Source organism: Eptatretus burgeri, chromosome 8 (genome assembly GCF_056783735.1).
Source record: "Eptatretus burgeri isolate ZD-2024b chromosome 8, Ebu_testis_v1, whole genome shotgun sequence".
NCBI classification, from domain to species: Eukaryota; Metazoa; Chordata; class Myxini; order Myxiniformes; family Myxinidae; genus Eptatretus; species Eptatretus burgeri.
In genome coordinates, this window is record NC_140968.1 from 6,575,015 (window position 1) to 6,599,934 (window position 24,920).

The following is a 24,920-nucleotide window of genomic DNA, read 5'->3' on the forward strand; positions in this document are numbered from 1 at the left end:
CCCAACAGTGTTTTCGAGTTCCTTTTTGAGTCGATGTCCATGTCAGCAGTAACAGTATCAGTATCAGTATTAGTATTAGTATTAGTATTAGTATAAGTAGTAGTTTGTTCATGTTGGCAGTAGTAGGTGAGTGTGAGGGGAGGGTGTGGGTTATGATGGATCCTCCTTGCGTCCGTGTGTCCACGGGTAGGTTCATAGGCTGCGACTCAACGATTTAAATGGCTGCATCTCCACTATTGAAAGTAGACGCTTGCGCTCAACAATTGGATTTTTTTTTACACTCAACGACTTTTAAACGGTACCACTCACCTACTTTCATTGCTTACAATGAACGATTTAAATTGCTGTCACTCGCCTTTGTTTTTTGACGCTGGCGCTCGGAAATTTTAATCGTTTCTATTGAACGTGCTAAATCGCTCAAACTCCACTATTGAAAGTAGACGCTTGCGCTCAACAATTGGATTTTTTTACACTCAACGACTTTTAAACGGTACCACTCAGCTATTTTCATTGTTTACAATGAACGATTTAAATTGCTGTCACTCACCTTTGTTTTTTGACGCTGGGGTTTGGAAATTTGAAGCGTTTCTTCTGAACGTGTTAAAACGCTCAAACTCGACTATTTTAAATAGACGCTGCCGATGGACAATTGGAATCATAGCCAAGCAAGACATCGAAGTGTGAACATCCTCGTCATGCCGAAGAAAAGTTTGAAGAATGCTGCAAATAAGTGTCCTGGCCGTGGCCGTGGACGCTGACGCAAGGACGATCCATTATACCGACGTCTTTCAGCCTATGAGTAACTTAAAAGTAACGTCTGTCGATGTGTGGCAACGATCGCATAACGTGCCAACAACACGTTAATCGTAGGTTAGAAATAAGTTTCGGGTACGCTAAACATTACCTCGGCGTGTCTCAACTTATGATTAACTTACAAGTAGCATGTGTTGACGTCTGTCAACGATCGCAGACCGTGCATACAACTTGTGGCGAGCGTAGCGGAACGTGTGAGTCATACGCCGGCATACGTCGTGAAATTTCAAGCATGAAAAAAATTGAGGACAACCGAAAAGTACAACGTTTAAAGCCAACGTACAACGACGTATGGCAGTGTTTTTCAGCGTGCTCTCAATGTTATCAAAACTTACCCATAACGTATTCAACGTGTGCCAGCGTTTTAGAAAAAAATTCAAAAATCAGCATACGTTGGCTAAAACGTCAAGGTGTGACCGGGCCTTAAGGTGTATGGAGCAGCTTAATAGGTTCTTCCATGGCATGGCATTCTAATTTCAAAAAAAAAAAATAATAATAATAATAATAATAATAACATTGCAACAAAGCATATATTAATGAATACTAATAATATTGACAAAAATAGGACCGTCTATCCTGAAGCTCACTTGGATCAGGAGCAACAGTCACTCAAACCAACCCGCAGACCCCCTCAGACCCTGAATTTTTTTAAACACCGTGAACAAACTTTGGTACATCAAGATTGTTGAAGATTGTAGTTAAATTTCATTGAAATTCTGGGTGTAGTTTGTAGAAGAGAGCAAATACCTATTTTGGGGGGGCTCAAACTCCCCTAAATAGACCCCCTTGATGAGCGCAGATTTTTATGCAGATAATAATCTTTGGTACATCATGGGTGATGAAGGTTGTGGTCAAGTTTCATCGAAGTCGTGTCTGTAGTTTCGGAGAAGAGAGCAAATACCTATTTGGGGGGGGGGGGTCAAACCCCACCCCATCGACCTCTTTATGAGCGCAGATTTTGATGCGGTCAATATACCTTCGTTAGGCATCAGACATGAAGGTTGTGTCCAGGTTTCATCAAAATCGTGTTTGGTTCAAGCGATAATGACTGAAGTGTTTACGGACTGACTGACTTTCTCACTCACTCACTCACTCGCTCACCTACGGACACTGCTCGATCGCATAAGCTCACTTGACTGAAATCCAGGTGAGCAAATAATTATAATAGTAGGATAATTTGGCAAAAATAAAAAGAAATGTATAATGCCCACCCTTATTCCAAAATCATCTGAGCTTAATGAAAAGGAAAGCTAATGCTCAGGTACTACGGCAGGTAGGTATGCTACAAGGCGGTGAAGGCCAATTAAAATTTGGTCCAATGGAACAATGGGCCCACTAGTTTACTTATGAACATTGGAGTACAAGCTATAAGGAAATTAAGACACAGGACTTCATTTATTGCAATGGAAGTTCTGAAAAGCTGTTTCACTCAAGTAAATTATTTGTCAACTTCAGATAGTGCACATTTCTGGCTTTGTCCCCAGCAAAAATGAATTTATGTTAAATTTACTTCTCGTGTCTCGTTTACCTAATTGAACGTCTGTTCAGGAGACGTGTCAGTAATAGACCTCAGATTTAATAGACCTCAGTTTACACATCGAAACCTCAACTTATGTTCAAATGGTTTACACATCGAACCAAAGCATTCAACGTGGAACAGGAAAGGAGATCATAATAATTTACTTGTATATTTATTATGTACGTACGTTAAAAATGAAACGGATAATCAGGAAGGAAGGTTGAGAATCGAGAAGGAGGTGGGATGCTTGGGAATCAGGAAGTGGGTGGGGAAAGGCAGGATGCTAGGGAATTAGGAAGTGGGTGAGATTCTGGGGAATCGGGAAGGAGGCGGGACGCGAGGGAATCAGGAAGTGGGTGGGGAAAGGCAAGATGCTGGGGAATCAGGAAGTGGGTGGGGAAAGGCAGGATGCTGGGGAATCAGGAAGTGGGTGGGGAAAGGCAGGATGCTGGGGAATCAGGAAGTGGGTGAGATGCTGGGGAATCAGGAAGGAGGTGGGGAAGGGCGGGATGCGAGGGAATCAGGAAGGAGGTGGAACGCTTGGGAATCAGGATGCGGGTGGGGAAGGGCGGGATGCTAGGGAATCAGGAAGTGGGTGGGGAAAGGCAGGATGCAAGGGAATCAGGAAGTGGGTGAGATGCTGGGGAATCAGTAAGGAGGCAGGACGGTCGGGAATCAGGAAGTAGGTGGGGAAGGGCGGGACGCTAGGGAATCAGGAAGGAGGCGGGACACTAGGGAATTAGGAAGTGGGTGGGGAAAGGCAGGATGCTGGGGAATCAGGAAGGAGGCGGGACACTAGGGAATCAGGAAGTGGGTGGGGAAAGGCAGGATGCTGGGGAATCAGGAAGTGGGGTGGGAAAGGCAGGATGCAAAGGAATCAGGAAGTGGGTGGGGAAAGGCAGGATGCAAGGGAATCAGGAAGTGGGTGGGGAAAGGCAAGATGCAAGGGAATCAGGAAGTGGGTGAGATGCTGGGGAATCAGGAAGGAGGCGGGACGCTAGGGAACCAGGAAGGAGGCGAGACACTAGGGAATCAGGAAGGAGGCGGGACGTTAGGGAATCAGGAAGTAGGTGGGGAAGGGTGGGACGCTAGGGAATCAGGAAGGAGGTGGAACGCTTGGGAATCAGAAAGCAGGTGAGATGCTGGGGAATCAGGAAGGAGGCGGGACGCAAGGGAACCAGGAAGCGGGTGGGGAAAGGCAGGACGCGAGGGAATCAGGAAGGAGGCGGGACCCGAGGGAATTAGGAAGCGGGTGGGGAAAGGCAGGACGCGAGAGAATCAGGAAGCGGGAGAGATGCTGGGGAATCAGGAAGGAGACGGGACGTCAGAGAATCAGGAAGGAGGCGGGACGCTAGAGAATTAGGAAGTGGGTGGGGAAGAGTGGAACGATAGGGAATCAGGAAGGAGGTGGGACGCTTGGGAATCAGGAAGCCGGTGGGTAAAGGCAGGATGCCAGGGAATCAGGAAGCGGGTGAGATGCTGGGGAATCAGGAAGGAGGAGAGACGCTAGGGAATCAGGAAGGAGGCAAGACGCAAGGGAATCAGGAAGGAGGTGGAACGCTCGGGAATCAGGAAGGAGGTGAGACGCTAGGGAATCAGGAAGCGGGTGGGGAAAGGCAGGACGCGAGGGAATCAGGGAGGAGACGGGACGCTAGGGAATCAGGAAGTGGGTGGGGAAGGGCAGGACGTTAGGGAATCAGGAAGGAGGTGGAACGCTTGGGAATCAGGAAGTGGGTGGGGAAAGGCAGGACGCAAGGGAATCAGGAAGCCGTTGAAATGCTGGGGAATCAGGAAGGAGGTGGGACGCTAGAGAATCAGGAAGGAGGCGGGACGCCAGGGAATCAGGAAGTGGGTGGGGAAGGGTGGGACGCTGGGGAATCAGGAAGGAGGTGGAACGCCTGGGAATCAGGAAGCGGGTGAGATGCTGGGGAATCAGGAAGGAGGCGGGACGCTAGGGAATCAGGAAGTGGGTGGGGAAGGGTGGGACACTAGGGAATTAGGAAGGAGGTGGAACGCTTGGGAATCAGGAAGCGGGTGAGATGCTGGGGAATCAGGAAGGAGGCGGGACTGTAGGGAATCAGGAAGTGGGCGGTGAAGGGTGAGACCCTAGGGAATCAGGAAGGAGGTGGAACGCTTGGGAATCAGGAAGCGGGTGAGATGCTGGGGAATCAGGAAGGAGGCGGGACAGTGGGGAATCAGGAAGTGGGCGGTGAAGGGTGGGATGCGAGGGAATCGGGAATGAGGTGGAACGCGAGGGAATCAGGAAGTGGGTGAGATGCTGGGGAATCAGGAAGGAAGCGGGACGCTAGGGAATCAAGAAGGAGGTGGAACACTTGGGAATCAGGAAGGAGGTGGAACGCTTGGGAATCAGGAAGCGGGTGAGATGCTGGGGAATCAGGAAGTGGGTGGGGAAGGGTGGGACACTAGGGAATTAGGAAGGAGGTGGAACGCTTGGGAATCAGGAAGCGGGTGAGATGCTGGGGAATCAGGAAGGAGACGGGATGCTAGGGAATCAGGAAGTGGGCGGTGAAGGGTGAGACCCTAGGGAATCAGGAAGGAGGTGGAACGCTTGGGAATCAGGAAGCGGGTGAGATGCTGGGGAATCAGGAAGGAGGCGGGACAGTGGGGAATCAGGAAGTGGGCGGTGAAGGGTGGGATGCGAGGGAATCAGGAATGAGGTGGAACGCGAGGGAATCAGGAAGTGGATGAGATGCTGGGGAATCAGGAAGGAAGCGGGACGCTAGGGAATCAAGAAGGAGGTGGAACACTTGGGAATCAGGAAGCAGGTGGGGAAGGGCGGGATGTAAGGGAATCAGGAAGGGGGCGGGACATTGTAGAAGCAGAAAAGGGGCGGGACACTGGGGAAAATGAAATGTATCATCTAATTAACTTCAATTGTTGTCTTTGAAGAAAACACTTTTATGTTTTCCTTTTAAAAAGATATGTCATGATATAATTTACAATTCGTGGCGAAGTTGAAATAATCCAAGTCATCTGATATATTTCAGTGATTACAAAATCATTTTATCGGGTTGGGACGTGCAAGGGCTTACTGATCACGGGTCAAGTTTATTTCGGCATGTATGCTCTTGTTTGAATAGAATGGTTTCCCACGAAGCCACGTCGGAAAGACCGACGGTTGCAGCTTTGACGTGGTGTGCTACCTGAAGAGTGGACATTACTTTTTACCTTAGTGGTGAACGGCATGCGACCCGGTGGCCATGGCCCATGAGCGCGGGTGCACTGTACACGTACAAGGTACACGTCATCATTGACAAAAATGCCACGGCCAAGACTGAAAATCATTTTGCATTTATTTTAAATTAAATGTTCATGCAACGATTAATTATTTTCCGAACATCGACAACAAGTCATTATAAACTCAAGTCGCATGTAAGTCGCAATTAATCCCCAAGTCCTGAGACACCAAGTCCCAAGTCCAAGGCTCAAGTCAAATTCGTCGAGTCCGAGTCGCCTACTCTGCTACGACCTCGTGTACGCTGCAAAGTATTCCATTACAAAGGGTGTAATGTATTCCATCAACTTCCTCACGGGCTGCTGGAAACATAATGACGTCGAAGCTTGTATGCAAGTGACACCTATGGATAACACCACAATTTGACACACACCTACAAAATGTCTCTGTTATTGCACTGCTGCGTGGAAGATGGCTTCATTGGAGTGGCTTGAAGAGAAAGACATGATTTTGAAAGAGTGCAGGAAATGCATCAGGAAGTGAAACGGCTACGGCCGAAGCGGCACGGATCAAAGTAGAAAGAACAGCGCCGTGTTACAGTTTCAGTAGCAATGTCTGGGTGTGTGTAAAAACAGAGGGCTGGGAACGTGATGACAGAGGGCTTGGGATGTACAAGTGATGATGTTTTCATTAAAACGCACTCCGTATGCTCGTTGGGACAAGCTGTGAAAGCATTCTGTGGGAAGAAATCACGAGCTTGGTTGAAGGTGGAATTTCCTTGCGGAAGGTGGGATTGCGGCGAAGAAGGCGGAGATAAAGTTGTTACGGGAATGGAACGTTTTGCGGTGTGGACAAGGTACGCAAGTACCTGCGCTATCGAGCAGAAGAGCGCCTCCGTTGGCTTGCGTCTCCAACAGTTCGGATTTTCTCAAACAGTTCGACGTGCAATATATTTTCCTCTCCTTGCAATGGTGCGATGGAAATGGTGCACAATGTTCCATTTCTGAGTCGAAATAAAGAAATTTTGAAAATCAAAATAGATATAAAAAAGAAAAAGTTTCCTCGCGTCAAATAGAACACACCAGAATACACCGAGGGACATGAGTCCTGACACAAAATTTCAACAAGGAAGAGCAATCAGAGATCGCAGACCCTCACATAGACTTGTTTTGTGTGGCAAATGCATGGAATGATGGACCAAATGAAAGGTCTCAATGGTCTAGTTGTAAATGTGTCAAGGTCAAAGGTCTGAAAAGTTGTAAACGTCTAATGGTCTGACGGTCAAGAGGCATAAACATCCAAATGGGTCGAAAAGGTTGAAATGCTCTAAAGTGTCAAAAGGGTCTTAAAAGGTTGAAGGGGGTCTTGAGGGTATAATTTAAGGTCTCAAGGGTTGGAATTGTCTGAAGGGGTCGAAAGAGTCTGAAAACGTCTGAAAGGTGTGATGGTCTAAAAGGTAGAAAGGAGTCTAAGGGTCTTCAGAGTTATAATGGGTCTCAGATGATCTAAAAGCTCTTCGAGGTCTAAGGGTTCGAAAGGATGTAATTGGGTCTTTTGGGTCTAATGGGATTATAAAGCGTCTAAGGGGTCTTAAAGGGTGTTCCGGTGCTTAAGGTTCTTAAAAGTCTTAAAGGATCTTAAGGTTCTAAAGGGAATTAGGGATGGAAAGGGTCTTAGAGGTCGAAATGATCAAAGGGGTCAAAAGGGTCAAAATGGTCAGAGGGGTCTTAAAGGTCTTAGAGGGGTCTTAAAAGGTCTGAAGGGTCTTAAGGGTCTCAAAGAGTCTTGGGGTTCTAAAGGCTATAAAAGGATCTTCAGAGTTTTATGGGTTTTCAAGGGTCTTCGCAGTCTTCACAGTTTTAGGGGTCTTAAGTGTCTTAGGGGTGTTAATGGGTCTTCGGGTTGTGAAGGGTCTAAGTGTCTTAGGGGTCTTAAGGTTCTTCAGCGTCTAATGTAATAAATACACACATGTTTTGTGTTGACAAACAGACAAATAAGCAGACCTACCGTCTCCTCTGGCCAGGGCAAAACGCACTTTCCCCACCCACCCTGAGCCTCACACATTGCCTTTCCTCCTTGTTTTGTACCAAACAAACTATTTCCCAACACAAAACAACACAACACAACAAAACACAACACAACACACACTTCTCCTGCCTCGAGTGCTATTTTGATGCGAGGATTTAGCACAACGGCGGCGGAAGCACTGGAGAGGCAGAAAGTGTTCCACTCTGCGGTGACTCTTGCCAAATGAAATATCATCTCGAAATGCAAACCAGGCTTAACGTCCTCCTTCGTTGCACTGAAAGCCTGGTTTCAATGGATCTCACTCATGCTCAAGCCAGGATGAGCGGAGACAGAGACATGACAAAGGCTCCGCAAATTACAGAGCGGTTTACCCACTGTCTGGGTCACATAAACCAAATGCATGGACCCTGGATCAAGTTGTGTTTTACAATAAAATGAAATTTAAACAGGATTCAGACCTTACGCTGTTGACTTTCACGGCTGTGTCATTCATTCAAAGGATTTTGGGGGGGGGGGGTTTAGGTTGATAGTATCATGTACAAGGAGTGATCAGCTGCTTTGTAAGAGAAACTATGTACCGTACAGCTTAGCAAGCTCTAATAGGCCATGATGTGTCCCCTGCAGGCACAACGTAGCCAGCACGGCCTGGAAGCAAGTCCATTATAGGCCACATCATGTTGATGTAGACGTGGAATTGATGCGACGCAACGTCACTGAGCAAATGCTTTGAACCTGTTTCGTTCCATGAACAAAGAAGGACGTTTCCCAGAAAGTCAGGATATTCCCCATTTAATGCGGTCAATCACAATGGATCCTCTGACTTCATGTGTGAGCTACCTGATTTCAATGTAAATTCTGGCACCACACCTGCAGTACCCTCCATTAGCTACCAAGACCTAACAAAAACAAAACAAAAAAAAAGGACAAGTTCCATATGCCTCTCAGGTATAATGATCACGAGTACAATGGAATAGTACCTTTTCCATGCAGGTGGGAGTTTTGCAGCAGCAACAACAACAACAACAACAACAGAATCTGCCCTCACTGCTTACAAGAAAAAGAGAAGGTAAAAATCTACCCAACAAGGCAGCTCTTACGCAGGCTGTTTGGCATAATTAGTCTACGCAGCTGCTCGCCCTGCTTGGGTCCAAATCAGGAAGTACAGCGGAACGCTCACAAAGGCCATGCCAAAAACCCAGTCTGCAGAAGGTAAAAAAAAATATATATATATATTTAATGAATAAAACCCTGCAAACAGTGATGACTTGCAACAAGGGACACCTTGTTCCGCCGAATGTTCTTATCCTCATCAAAGCAGGACTGGCATGGCGGTCTGGCTCACAAAGCTCGTCATCGCAACGATACCGAGGCCTTGACGTGTCACACCAAATAAATGGCAGAATTGGATTGCATTTTCAATTGGGCTTAACGAACTTTAGTCCCAACACGATAGGTATCAAAAATAAAATCCTTGCCATTTTGGCTTTGTCCCCCTCCCCTCACTCCCCCACTCCCCCACTCCCCCACTCCCCCACTCCCCCACAGGATCTAAAACGTATTAAAAGGAGTTTCCCTGGAATGAGATCGTTAGATCATGACGCACTCTCACAAGTTCAGCAAAACTGCGATACCCAGGCAAAAATAATATTCCTTTCCTGCAGTAATTCTGTGCAGACTACTGTAGGAGAACCGGGTTCCAACTACAGTATATGAGAGTACAACTCTCATATACTATAGTTCTAACTGTAGCATTTCTGCCTGGGTAGTGTCACCGTGGAAACAAATTCATTGCACAAAGAACACGACAAAAAAATCTTAACTATGAACAGCATTTTCATTCAAAAGCAAAGGCCAGAATACACCTGGTGTGAAATACCTGATGCCATCACTTTTGTGGAGGTGTCCATGAATGTTTGTCTTAACACTGAAACTCTGAATTAATTTTCTTGCACTGAAACATTTCCTGCACCAGGTTCCCATGTCACAGAGTGCACTTTTGTGTGATGTATCCATGTTGGTCCAGGACAGGTGCACATGCTCTCCCTCACTCACTCACTCATTCACTCACTCACTCTCAGTCTTTTGTCATCATCATCGTCACCTCACCCCCTCCTTACTCCTTTTTTTTTTTTTTTTTTCATCTCTATCTCTCTCTCTCTCTCTCTCTCTCTCTCTCTCTCTCTCTCTCTCTCTCTCTCTCTCTCTCTCTCTCTCTCTCTCTCTCTCTCTCTCTCTCTCTCTCTCTCTCTCTCTCTCTCTCTCTCTCTCTCTCTCTCTCTCTCTCTCTCTCTCTCTCTCTCTCTCTCTCTCTCTCTCTCTCTCTCTCTCTCTCTCTCTCTCTCTCTCTCTCTCTCTCTCTCTCTCTCTCTCTCTCTCTCTCTCTCTCTCTCTCTCTCTCTCTCTCTCTCTCTCTCTCTCTCTCTCTCTCTCTCTCTCTCTCTCTCTCTCTCTCTCTCTCTCTCTCTCTCTCTCTCTCTCTCTCTCTCTCTCTCTCTCTCTCTCTCTCTCTCTCTCTCTCTCTCTCTCTCTCTCTCTCTCTCTCTCTCTCTCTCTCTCTCTCTCTCTCTCTCTCTCTCTCTCTCTCTCTCTCTCTCTCTCTCTCTCTCTCTCTCTCTCTCTCTCTCTCTCTCCCTCTCTCTCTCTCTCTCTCTCTCTCCCTCTCCCTCTCTCCCTCCCTCTCCCTCCCTCTCTCTCTCTCTCTCTCTCTCTCCCTCTCTCCCTCCCTCTCTCTCCCTCCCTCTCCCTCCCTCTCCCTCCCTCCCTCCCTCCCTCCCTCTCCCTCCCTCTCCCTCCCTCTCTCCCTCCCTCTCCCTCCCTCTCCCTCCCTCTCCCTCTCCCTCCCTCCCTCTCCCTCCCTCTCCCTCCCTCTCCCTCCCTCTCCCTCCCTCTCTCTCCCTCCCTCTATTCCTGTCCTCAGTGACCAAAATAAACCACTTTGCTCGACACTCATTCCCTATTACTCTCTCCATTCACTTGCCATGCGCACAAAGGATTACGGAATTTCTTCAGCAGAGCGTGCTCACGCATAGCTTCAGGTGAATTAAGACTGTTGCATCCCCATATGCCTGGTGTTAGCTTAATGGTTAGGGTGGTGGGCTTGGCGATCCGAGCATCCTGAGTACAAATCCTACTCGACTGTTGAATTAATACCAGGTGGGGTTGACTCTGCCTGTCATCCTTCAGAGGTCGGCAAAATGAGTGCCAGCTTGTTGGTATCCTGTGTCGGAGTGGTGACTCATCCAGGATTGTACCTAATAGCCAAGGAGACTGCTAAGGCAGCACCAACGCTCTGCACAGAGTATTGTCCCGATGGATGGATGGATGGATGGATGGATTTCCCGTCTCCACTTCACCTGTGTGACCTCTCTGCCATTCTGTCATTTTTCTTTCGTTCCATCTGGTTCCCGGTTGGATCCTCAACGTGTAACCCATGCCGTGTCACCGTCATGCATCCCTGTTTCTCTGTTTCTCCAAGCTTTCAAAAGTCCATATCATCACCTTGGCTGTGATATACCAATCGTTATTGCCAATCTATGGATCCAGAAATTAAAACGAGTTTGCCATGAATTCAGAAACACAGCTGTTCACCAATCCAGCTTGCTTTTCCTGCCTCTGACCCATCCACCCCCATTGCCTCCTGCTACAAAATGCTCCTCTGCTGTGTTCCCCAACCCTCCACACACTTGTCCCCGTCCCCTTGGCTCCATTTCATCCACCTTCCCTGAGAGTATGGACCTCTAACATTGGAGGACGCCATTCCGACATCACAGATCTCTTCTTTCAGCTTGCTGCTGCTGATCCGGACATCGGTGTGCTTTTTCTGCAGACCAAATCTCAGCTCATAGAGGAGTGAGAATGGCCTAGCAGTGAGAAGCGTTCGTCGAAGTGCTGAACAAAAGTGTTCCTTTCACAAGATATTTCCAGACTCCTACGTCTCTCTTCCTGCCTTTTTTTTCCTCTTCAACTTCGGCAGGCTTATGGCCCAGTGGTGGTTTAACCGTTTATGTCAAGAATTCCATCCCCCAAAGCCAGCTTGCTCTGCACTAACCTCTCCCAACTCTCAGGAATACCCCCTGGCTATACATTCTTCTTTGCAACCACCGAATGTTAATCTGTCTCCTATATTGTATGCTGAGCAATCATTACTCCATATATAACTCTCTTTCTGCTGTCATGACCCAACGACGAGCTACCCGTCCTAACTCATGGACGTGAAAACCCTCTTTTCCACTTTGCCGATGATGCAAGATAATACCATATGGCAGCCGTTGCAACAACAGACCAACAGCTGCTGCATCCCTCTCCGATCTGGAAAGAATGAAGATGATGGGCTGACAAATGGAACACGTCACGCAATCCACGTAAATCTCACTTTCTCACCTTGTCTCTCTCTCTCTCTCTCTCTGGAAGGATCGTCTCACTAACTCATCTATCGACTTCCTTGATCAGCTTCTGGGGGAAGTTCAGTCCCCCGAACTTCTGGTCCTCATCAGCAGCCATGACCTCTCCTGGAGAGATAATATATCATCGTCGGTCTCCAAAGCCAGCCACAGACTGAATATATTTTATCATGCCAAGTCCCTACCTGGTAAATCATAATTTCTCATGACCAAGGAGACCTTTGCCTATCACTCAATGAAGATAGACAAAGGTCTTGCAGGTCGGGAGAAATTCAATCTGCACAAATAATTCAAAGCTTTCAACATCATTGGCATCTCCCACAAAGAAACAGAGGCACAGGGCCTATTGTTCTCTCATTACAATGACCTCCAACAAACTGGCAACAGGGGTCTTCGGAAACAATCGCGATGACCACTGGTGGGTGATGTTAACGAGCGAACACCCAAGATATTTCAAATTCAATTTAAATATTGGAAAGATCGCATATTTACTCCAAACTGAATTGCAAAGAGGAAACCAGACTGAGACAACAAAAGCAAAATGTCACATGACATCCTTTTGTTCCACAAAACGATAGTCTCTGTAAAAGGTAATTACGCTGCACAGGCAGACCACAAATTGACTTTTTAAACCGGTAGCAACTCTTGCTACAGCTCTGATCGCGAAGCCTGTGCAACGACATTGTATTTCCAATGTCAAGGAATACTCCACAGAACCGACAGACACACATTGAGGAGGAGGAAAGGAGAGGAGGTGAAGGAAAACTTTGTGCGATTTCTCTACCTCGTTCGCACTGCTGTCCAGTGAAGCCGTAGACGCACGCACAGCGATTGGGTGCGACGCAACGCCCTCCATTCTTGCAGCCATTTTCACACACAGCTGCCATGCAGAATAAAAAAAAAGAGCCATCAGAGACAAATGCTGCAAACATTACACCAGGAGTTTAACCTTAAATTTAAAAAAACAAAATAAAATACATTACAAAGACATCAGTGCACTTTTTCATGGATTACAAAGACGTTCGTAGACAATGGACGAATACATATAAACATATGGAACGTGAACTGGGTTCCGCACATTATGAGCAAGAGGTTCAGATGGTAACACTAACAGGACAAACTTCACAACAAAAGTTACATTCATTGCTTACAGATGAAGACATGAGGTTCTTCTATTTTTTTTTTTTTTAAATGGAATAACAATCCAATGCACAAGCTTCATCATGGAGAGCTTTGTAATGCGACATGGGCGAAATAAAAAGATTTTGGTGAAGATCCGGATCCGGGTACAAGAGTAGCCTTTTTCATCAAACGTGAGCTCCTTTGGTCGCCACTTTGCACGGACCATATTGAATGGGAAATTGAAATGGAAATGAGAATGGATGAGAATCGTTTCAACACTTCCAACACTGACATTACAATTTTACAATAACTTTCCGATTAAGATTTCCATTGAGTCTCCAAAGTTAGCTGCTCAATATGTTTAATGTTTGCTTGATGGACGGCACTTGCTTGCGAGTGAGAATGCTCAAGATCTCCCACAAATTCACGGCCATTCTTCAACGATTTAAATACATATTGATGTGAAGACGTGCATAACCAAATTATTCACTTCATGATCTCCTGTATATTTCAGCTGCTTTGTGATAAACAACTGCTCCACAACACACAAAACTATACGTCTGATACACCTGCTCCACAACACATGTGACAACAGGTCTGATACACTTGTTCCACAATACATGTGACAACAGGTCTGATACACTTGTTCCACAATACATGTGACAACAGGTCTGTCACACTTGTTCCACAACAAACATGACTATACGTCTGATACACTTGTTCCACAACACATGTGACAACAGGTCTGATACACTTGTTCCACAATACATGTGACAACAGGTCTGTCACACTTGTTCCACAACAAACATGACTATACGTCTGATACACTTGTTCCACAACAAACATGACTATACGTCTGATACACTTGTTCCACAACACATGTGACAACAGGTCTGATACACTTGTTCCACAATACATGTGACAACAGGTCTGTCACACTTGTTCCACAACAAACATGACTATACGTCTGATACACTTGTTCCACAACAAACATGACTATACGTCTGATACACTTGTTCCACAACACATGTGACAACAGGTCTGATACACTTGTTCCACAATACATGTGACAACAGGTCTGTCACACTTGTTCCACAACAAACATGACTATACGTCTGATACACTTGTTCCACAACACATGTGACAACAGGTCTGATACACCTTCTCCACAACACACGTGACTATACGTCTGATACACTTGTTCCACAACACATGTGACTACAGGTCTGATACACCTTCTCCACAACACACGTGACTATACGTCTGATACACTTGTTCCACAACACATGTGACTACAGGTCTGATACACTTGTTCCACAACACATGTGACAATAGGTCTGATACACCTTCTCCACAACACACGTGACTATACGTCTGATACATTTGTGCCACAAAACATGTGACTACAGGTCTGATACACTTGTTCCACAATACATGTGACAATAGGTCTGTCACACCTGCTCCACAACACAAGTGACGATACGTCTGATACACTTGTTCCACAACACACGTGACTATACGTCTGATACACCTTCTACACAACACACGTGACAACAGGTCTGATACACTTGTTCCACAATACATGTGACAACAGGTCTGATACACTTGTTCCACAATACATGTGACAATAGGTCTGTCACACTTGTTCCACAACACACGTGACTATACGTCTGATACACCTTCTACACAACACACGTGACAACAGGTCTGATACACTTGTTCCACAATACATGTGACAATAGGTCTGTCACACTTGTTCCACAACACACGTGACTATACGTCTGATACACCTTCTACACAACACATGTGACAACAGGTCTGATACACTTGTTCCACAACAAATGTAACTATGTCGGATACACCTTCTCCACAACACACGTGACTATACGTCTGATGCACTTGTTCCACAACACATGTGACTACAGGTCTGATGCACTTGTTCCACAACACATGTGACTATCAGGTCTGATACAATTGTTCCGCAACACATGTGACAACAGGTCTGATACACTTGTTCCACAACACATGTGACTACAGGTCTGATACACTTGTTCCACAACACACGTGACTATACGTCTGATACACCTTCTAAACAACACACGTGACAACAGGTCTGATACACTTGTTCCACAACAAATGTAACTATGTCTGATACACCTTCTCCACAACACACGTGACTATACGTCTGATACACTTGTTCCACAACACATGTGACAACAGGTCTGATGCACTTGTTCCACAACACATGTGACAACAGGTCTGATGCACTTGTTCCACAACACATGTGACTACAGGTCTGTTACAATTGTTACACAACACATGTGACAACAGGTCTGATACACTTGTTCCACAACACACGTGACTATACGTCTGATACACCTTCTAAACAACACACGTGACAACAGGTCTGATACACTTGTTCCACAACAAATGTAACTATGTCTGATACACCTTCTCCACAACACACGTGACTATACGTCTGATACACCTTCTCCACAACACACGTGACTATACGTCTGATACACTTGTTCCACAACACATGTGACTACAGGTCTGATACACTTGTTCCACAACACATGTGACAATAGGTCTGATACACCTTCTCCACAACACACGTGACTATACGTCTGATACATTTGTGCCACAAAACATGTGACTACAGGTCTGATACACTTGTTCCACAATACATGTGACAATAGGTCTGTCACACCTGCTCCACAACACAAGTGACAATACGTCTGATACACCTGCTCCACAACACAAGTGACGATACGTCTGATACACCTGCTCCACAACACATGTGACAACAGGTCTGATACACTTGTTCCACAATACATGTGAGAATAGGTCTGTCACACTTGTTCCACAACACACGTGACTATACGTCAGATACACCTTCTACACAACACACGTGACAACAGGTCTGATACACTTGTTCCACAACAAATGTAACTATGTCTGATACACCTTCTCCACAACACACGTGACTATGTCTGATACACCTGCTCCACAACACACATGCCTATGCCTGATACACCTGCTCCAAAGCACACGTGACTGTCTGATACACCTGCTCCACAGCACACGTGACTATGTCTGATACACCTTCTCCACAACACACGTGACTATGTCTGATACACGTGCTCCACAACACACATGCCTATGCCTGATACACCTGCTCCAAAGCACACGTGACTGTCTGATACACCTCCTCCACAGCACATGTGACTATGCCTGATACACCTGCTCCACAGCACACGTGACAATGTCTGATAGACCTGCTCCACAGCACATGTGACTGTCTGATACACCTGCTCCATAGCACACAAGCCCATGTCTGCTGCCATTTATATTTTAACCAGAATGGTTTCAGCAGCATTGCCGCCACTTCCTGGATTACTTACTCACGGTGGACAATATCTTTGGTCAAGATTTCATAATTCAACTCATATTTTTACATGCTCTCTCGTACAAAGGCTACATCACCAAGGAGCCACCACAATAAATAAGTAGCAGCCAATGGTTTCAAAATACACCATCCTGCGAAACCATGCTGTGTGTTTGTCGAATGAGAGATTCGATTTGTATTTTGTATTTGTCGATCAAGATAAATGATACATTTACAGAGCATCACCGAGAGAACGGTTGAGGAATGAGGAGACACGCAAGAGAGCTGGAGCTGCAAGCTCCAGCACATGACAGAAGCACATGAGCTGCAATAGCACATGATAGGAAGGATTAGCGAGAATAGGTTGCGGTGGTTTGGTCATGATGAGGAAAAAAGGATGAAGAACCAATCAAAAAAAAAAACATGGAATGAGCCAATTATAGGGAAAGGGTCAAGAGGATGACAGAGATCAAGGTGGAGGCAGGAAGTGGAAAGACATTTTAAGAGCGCGAGATTGAGTGAGGGAGTTGTAGAGGATAGAGGGGAATGGAGAAGATGGATCCGAGTGGCCGACCCCAAACTCCTGGGATCAAGGTGCAGAGGAGGAGGAGGAGGAGGAGGAGGAGGAGAAGGAGAAGGAGGAGGAGGAGGAGAAGGAGAAGGAGAAGGAGAAGGAGAAGGAGAAGGAGAAGGAGAAGGAGAAGGAGAAGGAGAAGGAGAAGGAGAAGGAGAAGGAGAAGGAGAAGGAGAAGGAGAAGGAGAAGGAGAAGGAGAAGGAGAAGGAGAAGGAGAAGGAGAAGGAGAAGGAGAAGGAGAAGGAGAAGGAGAAGGAGAAGGAGGAGAAGGAGAAGGAGAAGGAGAAGGAGAAGGAGAAGAAGAACAATATGATAAATTTATATATTCGACAGCCGATCCAGAACGTGCAAAATTGAACACCGACACTGTACGTCCGGGGCATCGGAGAGCAGAAGTCCAATTTGTACATTCGTGAAAGCAATCGATTGCGAAACAAAACAAACGACCTCTTAAACGAGTCACGTGGCAAACGATTTTCTTGTTTTAATGATTTTTTTTTGGGGGGGGGGGTTGGTTTGAGAGGTTATAATCTGAAGATTGTGTTGCTCCTGGGATCATTTTGCCTCCACATTATTCAGTAGCCCACTGGGAATACAATGAATGGAAGAAATAGCACAAACAGATGTTGATTTAGACATTTTTTGGATATCTTTCAGGGAATATTCATTCATCTCTTTTTTTCAGAGTGCAGGAAAACTTCAGCACTTAATTCTCTCCAAGTATTACATTAACAGTCATTTATATATTTATATTTATATTAAAAAAAATTTAACTGGAGAGAAAGCCTTTGCATGAACCACGTGCCAGACAAAACGCTGAAGTTGATCAAATGGAGACAATATTTCACCGTCCATGCCGCATGAATTATAATCTATATTAATGGACACAGAAACAGTGAGTTCGGGTCAAAGTGACAAAAGAGCGGAAAAGTCTCTCCGTGTCCATCGCTTTGAAAACGCTGAACTTACGTTGCCCGCAGTGAGAGCCCTTGTAACCCTTCTGGCACAAACAGTGATCTTCGGCACAAGAACCTCCATTCATGCAGCGGATGTTGCACTGGTGTTCTGAGTCGGAGAGACAAAAGCGGGAAGATAACGGAGAATAAGCACACGCTGACGAAACCTTTGACCTCCGCAAGCGGGTGCACGTGCATGGGATAGACGGCTCAAGGGCACCTTCGCAGGAGGGTTTGCTCAGTAATGCATCACCCCGGCAGGTAACGCACTAAATTTGTCAATTTTTTTTTTTGTTCCCACCTGTGCTGACTTTGATCAGAACAAATCGAACACGCTCATCATTCACACACCGAAACCTGAAAAGATTACATTCACCATTCGCTGACCAACGACGTCATTCCTTCTTGGCTCGATGCAAACCTTAGAAGAAAAAGGAGACGACGTCATCACTCCCCCGGAGAAAGTGAAAACCCCATGACCCTTTAAAATAAACCACTCATGCTCATTTCCTGTTATTCTTCCACGGACAAGCCACAGTCATTACCCGGAGCGTTCAGTGATTGCCACTGTAATGTGGAAACGCGTTCGCAATTTTGACAAATCCACAAATGCACGTCAAGAAAACATGATTTTGGGAGTTGAAATAGATGTACATTTTGTGAATGAAGCTTTGCCTCGTCGTGCGAGCCCGTACCCTTCGGTGTAAGTGTCCATGTCGTTCAGCTGAAAGCCCTGTTTTGAAATCCTGGTGATGTCAACATGTCCTCCCCTCCCTCCCTCCCTTCCACCCTCTTCTCCCAAACACATCCAACCTGGACAAGAACAACCCACAATCTCCCCAAATTTCCACAATGCGCCATTCTAAATCTCCCTCTGGCTCAACGTCCATGAGAATCCTGCACACCGACACTGCGTGCCACTCTGTGCGTCCAAATGGCTCACCACTGGGTTTTGCTGCCAAATGTCCAGGAGAAAGTGAGAGCTCACCAGGCTGACTCCCACAGGTCGGCGCTATCTGCCCATTGCTGCACGTACATATGTTGGGTCGAGAACAGAATCCATCTCTGCAAGAATGCCTACAGATCGCTGGGGGTCAGGGAGAGAGAGGGCCGGTGCGAAGGACATTGTGAGGTTTGTGTGATCGTGTTCATCAAAAATAAAAATAAAAATAAAAAAATGCAATGAATCTTTACAACTTCTTCTAAAATAACAAAAGCTGATTCATGATAAAGTCCAGAAACAGTTTGTTTAAAAAAAATTATTGGTTGCCATTCAAACTTTTATTCACTAGTAAAGGTACCCAGGCATTGCCATGCAACGGCAGGTCCCTCCCTCCTCCCACCCTACCCCCCTCTCACACCCCACTCCCCTCTCGCACCACTCCCCTCCCTCCAGACTCCGATGCCATCACTTCCCCTCCTCCATCTCACCTCCACCCTTTCCTCCCCTCTTCCCACCACACTCCTCCCCCCACCCCCTAATACAGACAGCCACATATAACTTTCAGTTCAGAGCACACTGTTTTTAAAAGTTGTTATTGTTCTTTCTTTCGTGAACCTTGAACATTTTGACATGTACTCAATTGGGCCTTGAGGTGCAATAGGTTGAGAACCCTGCTATAAATTGTCAAGGGTCCAATCTGTCTGATGTCTGATGGGTCAAAGGGGTCTTTAGGGTTTAGGGGTCTCAGGGTCTTGGGGGGGGGGCATTCAGCGTCTGTCGGGTTTGGTAGTTATTTTTAGGGTGAGTGATTTAGGGATCTTAAAGGTCCAAGGGGTCTCAACATTCTAAAGGGTCGAAAGGTTCAAAAGGTACACTGCAATAATACGTAATTAATAGACATATGTGTAGTCAGGGTGCAACTCACATTCAAACTCGGTAATTAATTAATTAGACATGTCTAGACACGGCTTCGCAGAGGGCTTCACGGGTGGATGGAGTCTTAATGGTCTTCGAGATCTTTAAGGTCTACAAGGCCTTTAAGGTCTTCAAGGTCTTGAAGATCAACTAGGTCTAAAGGGTCTTTGAAGTCTTGGGGGTCTTCAAGGTCTAAAGGGTCTTTGGGTGTTTAAAGGCTGAGGTGGTGGATGGAAATACCGTCAGGTCTTGGTGTGTGTGTGTGCCAAATTTGGTGGTACTCGGCACAGCGATCTTTGCAAAAACCGCGAACATACAGACAGATGTCAAATATTATTTCTTAAATAATTAATCAGATTTATTAATAGGTAAGGTTGATAGTTAACACAGGAAGACCAAGATCACTACAATAGGAGGATGTGAAAGAGGTTTGACTAAACTTAGAGTCTGCATCAGGAGAGCAATTAAACAGCAAAACCAAAGAGGTAAAAGTAAAAAAAAACCCTTCATCGAAATGTCTCAAACAAATTGGCTCAGGAATCTACAATGTGTGTACCATTGTGTGTGTGTGTGTGTGTGTGTGTGTGTGTGTGTGTGTGTGTGTGTGTGTGTGTGTGTGTGTGTGTGTGTGTGTGTGTGTTACTACACTAATGTGTCTAATGCTCGTGATGTAATGCATCATGCCAACTCCATGATGTCTTGTGCAAACACCACGGGAATTCGTTGAGACATTTCTAGAAGGGAAAATGAGCAGAAGTGAACATGTGGAACGTTTCCGATGGCAAGTTACTCACGAACGATGCATTGGTTCCCTCCAGGGAGCGTTTTCCAGCCTGGGCAGCAATACGAGTTTATTCTCGATCCACAGACGTTGGGCCTGGGAAGTATGAAAATAATTAATAACAATAAATAAATAAATAAATAAATAAATAAATAAATAAATAAATAAATAAATAAACCATACTCGACAGCATCGGCTGCTAATGGCACATGTCCAATGGGGTTTGTTGTTTTTTTTTCAACTCTTCATTTGGATGAAATTCGATCCTTTCAAGATCAATGAGAACAAATGACGTCATGTTTACCATTATAAACCAGGTACATTGGTGCATCAAAATTATTGAATGAAAACAAGACGAAGGTGTGTGTGTGTGTGTGTGTGTGTGTGTGTGTGTGTGTGTGTGTGTGTGTGTGTGTGTGTGTGTGTGTGTGTGTGTGTGTGTGTGTGTGTGTGTGACGTGGAGGTGTGTGCTGTGTGCAACTCATTGTGACGTTTTCCAACAGCATTATCCAAGCAATTTTTGATGAAGATCTTTCGGCTTTAACCGACGGACTAATGATGGCAAATGCATGGGGCCGACGGTTACAAGTTGTGTGAGTGCGACAGCATGGGGCAGAGGTGGCGCACTTACCAATGAGCTGTTCTAGTCTGGGTTCGATTCCGAACCCGACTACAAACTGTCGGATCGATGCTTCGCAGGTCGGCCAACGCACCGGAGAGCGCACCTTCGCTCAGGTGGACGTTAAGCTGTTGCGTGTTTCCCCCTCACCTCCCACCTATTCTGCTGTTGCGCTCTGATCCGTTCTGTTGTCTAGCTTCTCCATGAGCCTCGACTCTGTACAAAAGAAAGCTGAGTGACAAGTCTGGGATAGCCTTACCAGACAGACATTAAAAGTCCCCCCCCTCCCCCATCTGGTAGCATCAGCAGGTGGACGACCTGTGCCAAAAACGTTCCCTTGCCAACTCCTAAACACGGTGGGAATAATTGCGGCCATTAAAGGAGTCGGCGTAGTAGGATGTTAAGGTGTGTGTGTGTGTGTGTGTGCACCAACTCCTACTGTGAGAGGGAATAAAGGGGTCAAGGGGTAGGAGATCAAACACATATGTAGTTGGGTGGGAGTTTTTTTGGCAGCTTTGCCTTTTCAAAGGTGGCATTTCAATGTCCATCCCAAGTTTCCCTCAGGGCTTTAAGAGTCACGCACAAAGGGTGGACTGGCACACCGAGACCAGACCGGATGGCTCAAGGACATCACCCCTCCCTGAAGATGATGAATGAGTCAGCTGGATGTTTTGTTTGTTTTTTGCCAACAATCCAAGAATGACATGGAAATTTTTCTGAGACTACCTCTCGGGTGTGTATAGAGCATGATGGCCATTTTGATATTTAAACACCTAGGCGTGAGCCGTTTTGAGTTTTCTTCTAGACCATATGCCATGAATTGTGATACCAGGGGAGCTTTTCAATACTTCACTTACCTTGGCAATGATATTCATGTCTCTGCTGGCTGTGAGTCAGAGGTCAAAAGACGTCTGGGTCGGGCCTGGGGAGTCATGGATTCACTGGATAATGGGGTAATGGCGCTGCCGGTATCAGTGCGGCAGGACGAAAGTCCGAGTCTTCAGCTCCTTGGTGCTTCCAGTCTTGCTCTATGGATGTGAGACTTGGACTCTGACCAGGGATCTGAGATGGATACTTAATTCCTTTGGTAGCAGGTCTCTTCGTAGAATCCGTGGCTATCGCTGGTCGGACTTTGTGTCCAACGAGCAGTTTCTGAGAGAGACTCGGATGAGATTTGTTACCTGCATATTCCATGAGCATCAGCTGCGGCTGTATGGACATGTGGCTCGTTTTCCTGATGCTGATTCTGCTCAACAGATTCTCTCAGCGAGGGAGTCTCGTGAGTGGAGGAGGCCAATGGGCCGTACCTCGTGGTTGCAGCAGGTTGATCGGCATCTCAAGGAGATGGGGATGGGCCAGGTATCTGCATGGGGGATGGCCAGACGGAGGCCCCTGGAGTGCCAGTGGAAAGTGAACACAGCGACACGCTGCTCTGGCGCATGCTCCCATACCTGACCTGACCTTTTCGATACAAAACATTGGGTTCTGCCCATTCCCCCAAATAAACAGAAAGCTTGGGCAGCAAGAATTGCCACCACATTGCTCGGAGCCAGTCGCCAGTCTCAAAACAGTCGCTCTGGTGCTTTTATCACCAATATCTTATCATTTCAGTACAATGTTTATAAACATTAAATTCGATTCTTTCAGTGACCTGGCTAGTTTCATGTCACTTTTCGGAGAAGGCATTCCAACGGTTGAGCTTCTGGGAAATGGCCGAACAGAGCAAATGCCAGAGGCAAAAATGAACCCATGAAATACATGCCGGCAATGTCAAAACAAGACTCACTCTCATTGGCTGATTGAAGCAGAAGCTTCTCATTTGCTGCTGACGTATCTATCATCACTGTGTGCTGCCATCAAGGACAGCCAGATTCAACAGCATTGACCTGCCATTGTCATGCTGACTATTAAAAGTGTGCCATAAGATGATGCAATCAAGCGAGCCATCCTGATCCCTGTTTCCACCCAAATTGTTCATACTACCTCCTTCAGTCATATTTGAGCCTCAAAACTCTAAGATAGCAGTTGTGTTCTCACCACTAAGCCACCAATAGATTAGGTTCGGGTCTATGTCCTAGTATGAGGGGATAACGGGTTTACCTGTGCCTGGACCGACTGCAATCAACAGCGACAAGCAGTGGAACGAGATTATCAGAGCTTCCAAGAAAACTTGAGCCATCATGATCAGTCAAGTCATCATCAGCTGCAGTTTACTCAGGATTGAACAGTTATGGGGCCGACATAGGTAGGGGTTGGGAGAGTGGGGTGAGAACATAGGCAGACAGAAGGTGAAGTCTCTAATGTAATATTAGGTAGTCGGACCTGAACTTGCAAAGTATCGATTTGGCATCTCTTCTACGATGGTCGAAATTTTCAGGGTCAAGACAAATATCAAACTGGTTGACCACCTTCAACATCCTTACAATGTCAACAAAACAGTGACAGTGTAGTTGTTAAAGCTTTTGCTTGCTGCTGGAGCATCTGTATGTGAACACCTTTGCACACACAAGTTCCTGGACCTCGATGGAACGTTTGAGCTTGACGATTGCTTCTATCAGCCGGGACAGAACTTTTTAACACGAGGTTAATCAGTAAATAAGTAAATGTCGCCTGTGATGCTGAAGTCCTGAAAGCACTTCACAAGGTGGTATTCAAGTCCTGTATATCATAAAACGGTACAAGAATACATGCATGTGGCACACAAGGAACTGAACACACACACAAAATAAATCTTAAAAAAAAAGAAAAAGAGCAATCAGACATTGCAATCCCTCGCCAGGACTTGTTTTGTGTGGTGTTTGTGTAGTTTTGTGTTACGTAATTAATGAGACACAATTAGAACTGCTGGCAGTGATGACCGGGTACCAAGATGTCCCGCTTTGATACAACCCCCCCACCCCCACCCCCTTTGATCGAACACCTACCCATAACGTTTATTATTATTCAATTGAATTCAGAATGGGATTAAAATATATTAAATTCAGATCAAATGGAAGATGCAGTCCTGCATTGGAGTCATCAGAAGGAACCCAAACAAGCAAACCCTCAACCTAGGATTCGGGTTTCAGATGCCACTCTACCCTCAAACCCATCCAGGCGCAGCCAAGTGAGCCTTATTCAAAAATATAAAATAAAATAAAAACCAGATCAAAAAAAAAAAATTTCTGGCTGCCAGACCATGCGGCCGATCAGGTTGAAATTTGAAACGTATATTATCTATCACTACGAGATCATAATTTTGAAGTTTTGCATTGATCGATGAAGCGGTTCAACAGAAAAAAAAATTTAAGATTTTTGCCTAATCCAATACGGCTGCCAGACCATGTGACATCAATTATTCTGGAATACCCTGGTATCCCCAAGGCTTGGGGAACATTTATGTGAAGTTTCCCCTCGATCTGTCCAGCTGTTCTGCAGAAGATTTTTTTTATAGGTTTCAGGGTAGATCCAATATGGCTGCCAAACCATGTGACCTATGTCATATGTGTGATCATTTTGTTCCTCATGGATAGGCAGTCATACATGTAAAGTTTTGGCTCAATCTGTTCAGCCACTTCAGAGAAGAAGATTTTTGAAGGTTTAAATTATACAAAAAAAAACAACAATATGGCTGCCGAATCACGTGACCAATGACGTCATCAATTTGTTTCTTTTTATGTGGACCA

At 45.8% G+C, this 24,920-nt stretch overlaps 1 protein-coding gene across 4 annotated transcripts in view; it reads right to left on the minus strand.

Moving 5' to 3' along the window:
- LOC147021003 (fibrillin-2-like) overlaps nt 1–24,920 on the minus strand; it is a 305,412-nt gene that overhangs the window by 252,259 nt on the left and 28,233 nt on the right. For 3 of the 4 annotated variants that reach the window (XM_085890782.1, XM_085890784.1, XM_085890785.1), the window contains 4 exons: nt 20,650–20,732; nt 18,941–19,084; nt 18,011–18,106; nt 12,741–12,836 (listed from right to left, as the gene is read on the minus strand). In XM_085890782.1, coding sequence (XP_085746908.1) covers nt 12,741–12,836; nt 18,011–18,106; nt 18,941–19,084; nt 20,650–20,732 — 419 coding nt within the window. The remainder of the gene's footprint in view (nt 1–12,740; nt 12,837–18,010; nt 18,107–18,940; nt 19,085–20,649; nt 20,733–24,920) is intronic. The other variant, XM_085890783.1, reaches the window with a different exon arrangement.